The sequence below is a fragment of the Mustela nivalis genome (genome assembly GCF_964662115.1).
Source record: "Mustela nivalis genome assembly, chromosome: 6".
In the NCBI taxonomy this organism is placed as follows: Eukaryota; Metazoa; Chordata; class Mammalia; order Carnivora; family Mustelidae; genus Mustela; species Mustela nivalis.
Window position 1 is genome coordinate 85,380,202 of NC_139025.1, and position 12,016 is coordinate 85,392,217.

The window sequence follows — 12,016 nt, forward strand, 5'->3', positions numbered from 1 at the left end:
TCAAATAAATAAATAAAATCTTAAAAAAAAAAAAAGGGAAAGAAATGGCCTCAAAACTGGAGATACATCCCACAGGACTGTAGGATTGGTTCAAGAACCATAGAGCAAAACTTAAGAAAATAAAACAGTAGCAATTAGCTGGGATAGAAGATAAGACCAGCTCTTCCAAGAAACATGGATGCCCCTCCAGCATCCCTTGATGGTGCCTACCCTGCTTCCCCTGCTTCATACAGGTCATAGGATACATTCCTTCCAACTCAGCTATGCTTCAATTTCAAGGCTCTCCCAGACCATTCCGTTGGCCACAAAATAGTCCATTTTGGCTGCTGCCAAGATCCTAACATCTACTCCCTTTGTCCCATTATGGATCCTTAACTTCTTTCCACAAGCTTCACTGGTAATGCTCTTGGTTCTTCATCTCTGCAAAGAACTTAGAGAAATAAGCCAGACATAAGGTCCCGTGTTACAGTGATTTGCAATGATTCCCATACGAGACAGGTACAAGATCAACATGACATGGATGCATTTCAGAAACATGCTCCATGAAAGAAAAAAGGCACAAAAGTGATAGATCTACATAGTGGGTTATTATAGTTAAAAAAGAAATAATGAGGACGATGTTTCTGAGATGATATGGAGTAATTTCTAAGATGTGCTGTTAAGTGAGAAAAGCAAACAAAAACAGGTATCTATAGTATTTACCTTTCATGTAAGCAAAATAAAAATTAAAAAAATACACAAATCCTCATTCATGCAAAAGAAATTCAAGAAGGAGAAACCAGAAACCAAAGTGTTGATTTCTTATAGGGAGCAGGTGGGGAAAATGTAGAAAGAAAGAGGGGAATGGACAGGTTAGCAGGGATGAGGGGGTGTCTTCAAATACATGTTTTTATATGTAGGACTTTCAGGATTCTAGTGATGTTTCGTATGTCCCTTGCATGCCCCTATGGTAAAACCGTTAAAACCAACCAGGATGTGGGTGAAGAATGAGATTGAAGGGCTATGTGGGCAAAGTATAATAAAGACAGAAACAAATGCTTATCTGCCTTAGAAATGAATAATAGAATCAAGTTGCAGGGACAAAGAAAAGGGCTCATAGAAGTTACTGAGGAAGTCAGTATTTTGGTTGGATATGTAAGGCTGAAGACCAAAAGAACTCTACATGAATACTACAATTGATATAGTAAGTGTTTCTTAGGAGAGCAGTGGATGAGTAATTTTGGAATTACTTTAAATGCATACTAGAATTGAACAAATATGTCGTAGTTGACAGCCAGTTTGTCATACTGTTGGAAATGCTAATGTGAAGCCTTTGAAATTCATAGGTTTTGATATGTATACAGATAGATGTGTACAGAAATGTAGTTGTCTGTGTATGCATAGGTTAGTATGCATATGTATTTATTTTCTGTCTTTGCTGGGAGTGCCTAGAAACAGTGACATCCTGGTAATAATGAAGGTATCTTGTGCCCAGGTCTTGATTTCCAAATACCTTTATTCTCTAATAAAAAGGAACCAGAGCTCCTTGGAGAAGTAGTTTATTCCAGAACTTCGCAGGGAAAATGTAAGATGAGCCTTAAACTTCTTGGAGTGTCAGAAAGTAAGGAAGTGCTTGAAGAAAGATGAGTGTGGGGGATTGTCAAAAGAACACAAGAGCTACCTAAAGGAGCTCCTCATGGTCAAAGTTAGAATAACTGAACACCAAATTTGTTAATAATAATACTGGGGTGCCTGGGTGGCTTAGTTGGTTAAGCATCCACTCTTGATTTCAGATAAGGTCTCAATCTGGAGTTTTGAGTTCAAGTCCTGGATTGGGCTCCATACTGGGCATGGAGTTTACTTAAAAAAAGAAAAAGAAAATACTGAATTTTAACATACAGATTAAAAGAAATACCTTTGAGTCCATATTCTTTTAAATAAATAATCAAATAAGTAAGGTAGAAGGAATAGCTTTTCCTTGCAGTAGAATTCCAGTTAATGAACACAGAAGGAAGGAAGTAGAGAACCCTCATTACACAAATACCACAGTGATAATTGTTGCAGACTGGATCCATTGATGAAGACTGAAATTAGAGGATGAAGGTTAAAGGAGACACAATTTGCACAGACCAAAAGCATCTACTCAGCATACATATAAGCACAAAAAGAAAGATAGTAGCTATTGTGGTGAAAATTGGCAGAATCTACCTTGCCCAAATGATCTAAGTAGTCACTAGTAATATAAATTTTGACCTTGTGAATTGGATGTGATGCATGAGAACACATCATTTCGGTGGTATTCTTGCCAGAATGCATAATATTATTCCAATCATGAGAAAATATGAGAAAACCACAAATTTTGGCACATTCTATAGAGTAACTGATGGGGGCCTTTCAAAAGTATTGAGGAGGTAAGAGAAAGATTGAAGAAATGTAACATACAGGAAGAGACTAAGAAGAAAAGAAACTAAATACATGGAATCCTGTTACAGGATGCTGAAACAGGAAGAGGATTTTAGTGGAAAAATTGTTGACATTCAGATAAGACGTGTAATTTAATTAATATTTTACTAGTTTTATTTTCCTTTCTTAGTAATTGTTTTCTAGTTACATAAGATGCTAAAACTAGGGAAAGCAGCAGGAGGGATGTAAGGAAACTTATTTTTTGCAACTTTAAGTCTGAAATTAGTTCAAAACAAAGGTTTTTTTGTTTGTTTGTTTTTTATAATTTTTTTTTAAAGATTTTATTTATTTGACAGAGAGAAATTACAAGTAGGCAGAGAGGCAGGCAGAGAGAGAGAGGGGGGAGGAAGCAGGCTCCCTGCGGAGCAGAGAGCCCAACCCAGGGCTCGATCCCAGGACCCTGGGATCAAGACCTGAGCCAAAGGCAGAGGCTTTAACCCACTGAGCCACCCAGGCGCCCCCAAAACAAAGTTTTAAGATGATATGGCAAGAATAATGCAAGGAACTGCCATGTAACTTTCACTCATATTTAGCAATTGTTTGCTTTGTTTCCTTTTTTTTTTTTTTTAAGATTTTATTTATTTGTCAGAGAGATTGAGATCATAAGTAGGCAGAGAGGCAGGCAGAGAGAGGGGGAAGCAGGCTCCCTGCTGAGCAGAGAGCCCAACACAGGGCTCGATCCTAGGACCCTGAGATCATGACCTGAGCTGAAAGGCAGAGGCTTTAACCCACTGAGCCACCTAGGTGCCCCTCCTTTGGTTTTTCAAATTTCTGTTATATTAATGCATACTTTTTTTTCTCCCCCATTTTGAGGGTCAGTTTGACACTTTGTACTGAACTTCTTTGTAATAGTTCAATATGTATTTCTTAAGAAAAAGGACATTCTCTCATACAGAACAACAGTGCAGTTACAGAAATTGTTATCGGGTCCACAGACCATATTCAGATATCTCATCAGTTGTCTCTGTAATGTCCTTTATAGGACTTTTTTTTCTTGATTCAGTCCAGGATCCAATCCAGGACTCTGTGTTTCATTTATTTGTCATACCTCTTTAATCTCTTTTAAATCTGACACAGTGTTCTTTCATGACATTTTAATTTTTGAATAGCATACCCCTGTTACTATGTATAGTGTTTGGGATTTGGGTTCATAAGATTCCTCATTATTAGATTTGCGTTATGCGTTTCGGGCAGGATTACCAATGGAGTGGTGTGTCCTGGGTATGCTGCACTAGGAGGCACATGACACATCGTTTCCAGTATGATACTAGCTTTGATCCCTTGGAGTGTTGGTGCTTCCCTACTGTACAATGACTGCCTTTCTTCCCAAACCAGTTAGTAAGTATTTTTGGAGAGAAACTTTAGACAGGAACATTCTTGATGGGAGGAGTTATGGGAAAACCCTCTTTTATCTGATGACGAGGCTTCAAAATTCTGCTTTTCTGGGTCTCCTGGCTGCCTCAGTGCATAGAGCACATGACTCTCAATCTCAGGATCGTGAGTTTAAGCCTCACATTGGGTATAGAGATTACTTTAAAAAATAAATAAAAACATATTTTTTAAAATGACGCATTTTTGATCAGGAATTCAACAGAAATATTTGAGATTTTTGTCTTGAACATGGCAGTAGCTGCTTAAGCATTAGTAAAAGAAAGTTTTTGAGGGACGCCTGGGTGGCTCAGTTGGTTAAGCAGCTGCCTTCAGCTCAGGTCATGATCCCAGCATCCTGGGATCGAGTCCCACATCGGGCTCCTTGCTCAGCAGGGAGCCTGCTTCTCCCTCTGCCTCTGTCTGCCATTCTGTCTGCCTGTGCTTGCTCTCTCCCCCTCTCTCTTTCTGATAAATAAAATCTTTAAAAAAAAGAAACTTTTTGATAAAGGACTAAAAATTCTCCTAAGCAGACAGTCTGAAGTGGGAATTTTATAGAAATGGCATTTGGGCTGTCTGTAACTTCAAACCCACTGTTTGTTCAGAATTAGGGGCAGAGTGCTTTAACAGAGAGTCACCCAGCTGTGCCTATGCTGTGTCTTCTCCCATGTCAAGTGGATCATCTTAGGAAATCAGGTTTCTTTATTGAGGTTTTTGTTTTAAATAAATTGGAAGACAAAATAAGCAGTTGGTGACTGGCTTGTTGGCTTCTCAGTCATCTTGTGTTAGGTCTGCCTTGGAATTTTTTTTTTTGAGAAGATGAAGCTTAAGTGTTGGGAGAAATTAATGGTAGCAGTAGGTTTGTCTTGGTTGGAGGATAGAATCACAAACTGGGAAGCTAGTTTACCTCTCCCCTAGCAGTTTCTGTGTGTGAGTGGCTACTGTCTCAGCTTCTTTGCAGGTTGGTTCTGGAAAGCAGTGTGTTTTAGTCAGGATGGTGTATGTTGGGTATGTTGTTATATTTCCTAGTCCACTTCAAGCCTTAAGTATAACTTAAATTCTTTCCAGAGGATGCAGAAGACTCTATTTAAGGCAGCCCCAGGCAGTATTCTTAATACTGTTTTAGTAGTTTTGTGTGTGGTTCTCAGTTGCTGCATTAGGATGACTTTATTTTTTTTTTAACCCTTGAGGAGTTGAATAAAAGACAGTGTCAGTCTACATAATCTTATTTCAAAAGGACTCCTAAATGAAATAATTGTCTTTAAATATTTTAGGCCAACAAGCAGAAAGCTTCAGCTCGTAACCTGTTTCTCACCAATAGCCGAAAGGTAAATTATAGTTTTGTGTTTCCCATTTTATGTTATGCTGGATCATATTTATGTTTGCTGCTCTTGTATCTTGTGACCTATTATTGATAATGAATCTGGGAGTACCTAAGAGAATTTCTAAATGTTCTCAATTTATTTTAAAAATACAATTGCTCTTCCTCACATTTCTGGTATTTAAATTGTTTTGGATGAGACCATAGCCTGCTCTGATTCCTTAGGGAGATCATGGAAGCTTCCTGTGCTCAGTCTCTTTAAGAAATGATGATGTTAATATCAGTACCTTCCTTTAGAAGGAAGTAGCACAACTCCTTTGAAAGCTGTGAGATCAGATGAGGTAATGTTATTCTGTTTCCTGTGCTGATCACTCATCACTGGTTTACTTACCTGTAAAATGAGTATATCGTTACTACCAACTTTATAGAGTTTTTGTGAAGAATAAATTAGTTTAATATATGTTAGGCTTAGAGTGGAGCCTAACATATAATAGGCATTAATAACTATTACTCTTAATATGTGTGGTAATACTTTGTAATTTCCCAGCACATCTCAGATCATTGTTTTTTTTCCCCATCTTCTAAGGCACTGTGTGTATAGATTTCTCATACCATGTATTACCCCAGGGTTTGGGTCACAGTACCATATGGGGATATTAATCATTCTGGGAGAGAAAGAGATGTGGCCATTGGAAGATTGTGTGCACTGACAAGACTGAGGAATTAGAGCTCAGGGAGAGCTGGCCCTAGTTTTGGGTCTTCTCTTTTGTGAGAATGTTGTTGTCATCTGCAGCTTGCCCACCAGTGTATGAAGGAGGTACGTCGAGCTGCCTTGCAGGCCCAGAAGAACTGTAAAGAGACCTTGCCTCGTGCCCGCCGCCTCACCAAGGAGATGCTTCTGTACTGGAAGAAGTATGAGAAGGTGGAGAAGGAACACCGCAAGCGTGCAGAGAAGGAGGCCCTGGAGCAGCGGAAGTTGGATGAGGAAATGCGGGAGGTATGACAGTAGTATAAAATTTTGAAACCCTGATTGCTGCAGCCATAATGAGAGGTTGTTATGTACCACATAAATTAAAAGTTAATCAATGAGATCATTGAAAAAACATTTTAAGAATAATTTTGAGGATAGTAACTTTAGTTTGATAAGCCAATTCTGTTTTTATCCTTCAGTAAGTCCCTCTTTCTGGCCTTCACCTCTCTTTTTTCTATGCCAAGTTTTTCTGTTCTTTGTAGCCTTATTCCTCTATATATTTCTGGAGGCCCAAAAAAAAGGAAAAAAAGGGACAAACGAAAGAAAAAAAACTCTTATAGCTTATCTTGGCTTGGTTCCAGGTACTGTCTGCAGTTTTCTTCCTTGTTGGAAGAGCAGGGCTGGCTGCCAAATTTAGGGTCAGATAGGAACAATAGACAACTAGTCTAGTTTTGAAACCCATCCCCCCACCTGTTTCACTGGTTTAACTTTCAGCCAGTACTCCTCTAAGCTTGATGTCAGTTGATGTAGGTGGTTAGATCGTTCAGGGAGGCAAGAGGAGAGAGTAGGAAAACAAAAATTGTGTTGCCATGAGCAAACCAGTTGGGATGTGTGGAAGGAAAGTTGAGGTCTAGAGGAAGAGAATCAGGGGATTGGTTAATGTTTTCTTTCAGGTATGGGTAGTACTCCTGTCAGAGCAGAGGTGTGGCCATTGCTGAGCTCTTCATCTTCTGTCCTTTATCATGCCTTTGAGAACCAATATGGATTTTGCCCAGTTTACTTATTTCCCCTGGGTAACATTTATCTTCGCATGCAAGACAAACATATTAGTGTGTTAGGAAACATTTGATGCTATCCGGAATACTTACTGAATTTAGAGGCATTTGAGAGTTGGTCACAGATCCTGAAGTTTTACAAGCAGCCAGACTTCTAGTCTAGGTTTGTGAGACATTCTCTCAGTTTTGTTGATAGTTAATGGATGAGTTTCCTTCATGTCTTTCTCCAGCGTGTTGAAACTTTGTTTTTCTTTTAGTTCACTGTGTTCATTTGAACGCATATTAGTTGATTTTTTTAAGGTTAAAGGAGATAATGCTTGTTTTAATTTAGAGAGGTTTCCTTGATAGAATGTTAGCTTTGCTAACACACTAAACATAAACACCTGTATCCATTATGAAAATAACTCCGTTTTCTGTTAAACTGTCTTTCAGATTTCCTACTCGTTTGAATCTGGCTCAAGTACTGTAAAATCTTAAAGAGAGAGCATAGTTTTATGTAGCATACTTTAGGACTGGTCTCCTTTCTTGATTAACTTTCCTTGTTGTGTTTTTGTTTTTCATTTTGGGGAAGGTAATGGATCAAAGATAAGTCCGCTGTACCTCATATGAATTTTATAAAAATAGTTAATGTAAAGCAGTGACTCTGTGTGTGTGTGTCTGTTTGATCTATATTCATATTATCACAGATAAATTTATTCTGTTTTCAGAGCGTTTTCTTCCTTTGATTGGCTTCTCCTGAATTGACTTCCCGAAAAATTCATACCTTCTAGTCACTTATTTTGATTTTGAGTGATGAAGATTTTTTCACATGTTTACATTTTTTAAGATATTGAAACTAAACACATGTATCTACATCCAGGTTGTGGAGTAAAAATGCATTGGTTGAGTTTAGTTGGTGTCTCAGTGCCACTCTAGGAAAGTAATACAGTAAAGAAATAAGCATTTTAGACAGAAGCCTAATGAAGAAAAGACTTCAGATTGTAAATAAGAGCAAAACCCATGTTATTGTTAGATATAACTAAAGGTTGTTCTTTGCTTTTAGTACCACTGACTTGGATTATAATAAAATTGTGCACTAGCAGTTAACTACCTTTCTAAGGTAGAAGAATTTGTAAAAGAATTATATGTAAACTATATATAGATTTGGTGAATTCTGTTGATCACCTTTGTATATGATTGATGATTTTAGTCTTTTAGTGAAAAACTTTGTTCTCCTTTAGGCCAAGAGGCAACAGCGAAAACTGAACTTCCTAATCACCCAGACAGAATTGTATGCCCATTTCATGAGTCGCAAACGAGACATGGGTCATGATGGAATTCAGGAAGAAATCCTAAGGAAACTGGAAGACAGTTCTACCCAAAGACAAATTGACATTGGTGGAGGGGTGGTAGTTAATATCACACAGGAGGATTATGGTGAGTCCTGAAGCGTTTGGTGAGTGGATCGGGGTGAAATTTGAGGGGAATTTCATAGAGAATAGTGATCAAGATGACATTGAGCTCAGAATAAAAAGAAGTAGAGGAAGTGGGTACCCTCCATTTTTTATACCTAAGGTTATACACCTGATTAGTTCTTGTACGTTTTATATTGATTGGTAGGTAATGATTAGTAAAGGAGAATTTTTTGCATGGAGTAGGGAAAGTATGAATAAAACAAACATACAAAATAACTTCTATTAAAGAATTTGAAAAGGAAAGTGTATGTTTATATGATCTTATAAGTTTGGGAATATTTTATATGTTTTGATTTGTTAGTAGAATGGAGGGTATTTTACCAGAAGAATTCAGTGAACATGTCTCAGCAGAGCAAACTATCTGTCACATAATAAGATTCTTAGTGATGCAAGTCCAGCATAAGAAAAAGACTGTGCAGTTGTGGTATTTTTAAGATTTTATTTATTGAGAGAGAGAACGAGAGAAAGCACAAGTGGGGAGGAGAGGGAAAAGCAGGCTTCCTACGAGTAGGGAACCCAGTGTGGGCCTCAATCCCAGGACCCTGAGATCATGATCTGAGCCAAAGACAGATGCTTAACCGACTGAGCCATCAGTCACCCCTCAGTTGTGGTCTTTTGGTGACCACAAGAAGTGGAAGGGTGGATCGGGGTGAAATTTGAGGGGAATTTCATAGAGAATAGTGATCAAGATGACATTGAGCTCAGAATAAAAAGAATAAGTGTGCTTGCAAGGACCTTGGGGTTCATACATATCTGGATTTCTTCTTTGGGAATAGTTTCACCCAGCAAAAATCTGTCACAATTTTGAGTCCCTGTTGTTTTGCTTTTCTTTGTTTTGTGCAAGAAACTCAGGATTGGGAGATGAGCTCAGTCGCCTGTTGGTTTCTGTGAGCTGGCTTTGGCAACTGGAGACCATGTCAGCCCTCTGCCTTCATAATCACTCCTAAGTCCTTACCTCTGTCATGTAATTTGAACCTTTCTACTCTCTCACTCTTAGGGATGAGTAAATTGGGGGAGTTAGGGATTGACAGTGTTGGTATGAGTTGCATCTTTGAAGGAGATCAGTAATGACGTATGATAATCTCTAAGTTTTCCTTTTCAGATAGTAACCATTTCAAAGCCCAGGCCCTGAAGAATGCTGAAAATGCTTATCATATTCATCAAGCTCGGGTAAGTCTTAAAAATGAAAAGAAACTGTAAGGGGCTCCAGAAATAACCTACAATCTTTCACTTGAGTGGTCTTCCTTTAGACTTACTCATAGTTTCAATAAAAAGCATTGGCAGTTGTGTATATATGTGAGTGTGTTGGGTAGAGGCTGTGTCTCTATTTAGAGCAGTAGGAATAATTGAGGAAGGGTGGAGAATGAGCATTCACTTTTCTAAGCCTTAGGAGTGTGTTGACTGAAGCTTGGACAGTTACCTATTTTTTTTGTCATCTTGAGTAATCATGGGTAATGTAGTGTGAAGCACATCATGGTTATTTAGTGGTATAAATGACATTGGTGCTTATTAAGAGAGCTATATCATCGATATAAGAATACTGCTAAGTTAGGACTTTATTTCACCTTAGTAATAAGTGGCTAATTCTTGAAGTAGTGATATTTCATGAAATCAGAAGGAAACTGCAGTTAGATTAAATTTAAGTAAAGAAAGTAAATAATATACTGCATAGGATCCCCATGTAACAGCTTCCAAATCAGGATAAACTTGACTTTCTTTACACCACACCCAGCTAAACAAATTTTAACACATGCCTTGATGGAGCAAGTAGTCCTGTAATATGGTTTATGGTCATGTAATATGTCTGCTCATCCAAAGCATATTCTTATGTGATTGTTAAAGTAATTTATATTAGTAAATTAGTAAAAATATTAGTAATATTTAATATATTGTGGGGTTTTCTTTGTTTTGTTGTTGTTTTGAGAGAGAGAGAGAGAACATGGCCGGGAGAGGGGAAGAGAGAGGAGCCGACTCCCTGCTGAGCAGGGAGCCCAGGGTAGGGTTCTATCCCAGGACCCCAAGATCATGACCTGAGCTGAAGGCAACTACTTCACTTTTTATAGAATTATCTAAGAATTAAAAAAGAGGGCACCTAGGTGGCTCAGTTGGTAAAGCCACTGCCTTCAGCTGAGGTCATAATCCTGGATCAAATCCCGCATCAGGCTCCCAGCTCCTCAGGGAGTCTGCTTCTCCCTCTGACCTTCTCCCCTCTCATAAGCGCACGTGTGCACATGCTCTCTCTCTTTCTCTCTCTCAAATAAGTAAATAAATAAATATTAAAAGAATTTTTAAAAAGAATTAATAATCTAGGTGCCCCTCGCATATTGTGCTTTATATATAATATATTAAATAATATCAGAACTTTTGTTCCAGTTATCACAAAGTAGATGTATTATCATTATGAACTTTATTTGAATTTCATTTTTTCCCTCATATGTTTCTTCAAATGTGCTCTTACTTTCTAGACAAGGTCATTTGATGAAGATGCGAAAGAAAGTCGAGCAGCTGCCCTTCGGGCAGCAAACAAGTCTGGCACTGGGTTTGGGGAGAGTTACAGCCTGGCAAACCCATCTATCCGGGCTGGGGAAGATATTCCACAGCCTACAATTTTTAATGGCAAATTAAAAGGCTATCAGCTGAAAGGCATGAATTGGTTGGCAAATCTCTACGAACAGGTGAATTTTAGAACTATGACATACCCACTCTCTTTCGTCACATGTTTTCCTAAAGTCATTGGTTCTGTGTATTGTGAGATGAGCACAAGACAAAGTTTTAAATTTCTTCCCTTTGAAAAGTTTTATCCTCTGACAAGAGTCAGAAAGATGTCTTTAAATTTTTAACCTGAAATTTTATTGGGAGGATATTTGTATCATGTTTGTCTTAGGTCTTGGTAAACCTGATTGTTTTTTGGCCTGGATTAAATTAGCAGAATAACTGGATTTGGCATCTTCACCTCAGATACCATGATTCTTAGTTGTAGCTGTGGAGTTGGCAAAAGGAATCATTACAGCTGTGGGTAATAGTGCTGAAATGGTATTTTTAGTCACCTTTGTCTAAGTTAAGTCTGATAATTTGATTAGTTCTTTGGGACAGTAGGTTGAATTCTGTGTGATGGAATATGAGAGATTATTGACTGTTTTTTTTTCCCCCCCAGGGCATTAATGGCATTCTTGCAGATGAAATGGGCCTTGGTAAAACAGTGCAGAGTATTGCCCTCCTAGCCCATCTAGCTGAGGTGGGTAGATGCAGTCTGTCTTCCCCACTCTAGATTTTGGGGTGAGAATCAGCCATTATCAAGCACTGTGCCACACTTTGTAGCATCTGAGGACAGTAGGACCTAATTCCTTGCCTTCAAAGTCATCTCAGGGTGACACAGTGTGGTGAAGCATTTTGGTTTTCAAGACTAAAATAGTTACTGAGAATGTATGGTTTGACATATTGCCCTCCGTCCCCTGCCCGGAGCCATTCATATAGTGACATAGACATTGTAGTTATTTGGACCAGAAGACCCAGGTTCACATTTGAACTCGTATTGACTATAAACAGTATAAACTTGGGCACTTTATCTGGTCTGTTTTGCTCTGACTTCACTTTAATTCTCTGAGGTTTAGTTTCTACTTCTGCAGAGTGGGGATAATACCTACTTTATAGGAATTCTCTGAGAATTAAATGAAAAAATGTATGT

At 38.3% G+C, this 12,016-nt stretch overlaps 1 protein-coding gene across 3 annotated transcripts in view; it reads left to right on the top strand.

Moving 5' to 3' along the window:
* Positions 1-12,016, top strand: part of INO80 (INO80 complex ATPase subunit) — a 139,150-nt gene that overhangs the window by 40,958 nt on the left and 86,176 nt on the right. For all 3 annotated transcript variants that reach the window (XM_082735541.1, XM_082735540.1, XM_082735539.1), the window contains exons 8-13: positions 5,085-5,138; positions 5,925-6,128; positions 8,098-8,293; positions 9,434-9,501; positions 10,797-11,006; positions 11,486-11,566. In XM_082735541.1, the coding sequence (XP_082591667.1) occupies positions 5,085-5,138; positions 5,925-6,128; positions 8,098-8,293; positions 9,434-9,501; positions 10,797-11,006; positions 11,486-11,566 (813 nt within the window). The remainder of the gene's footprint in view (positions 1-5,084; positions 5,139-5,924; positions 6,129-8,097; positions 8,294-9,433; positions 9,502-10,796; positions 11,007-11,485; positions 11,567-12,016) is intronic.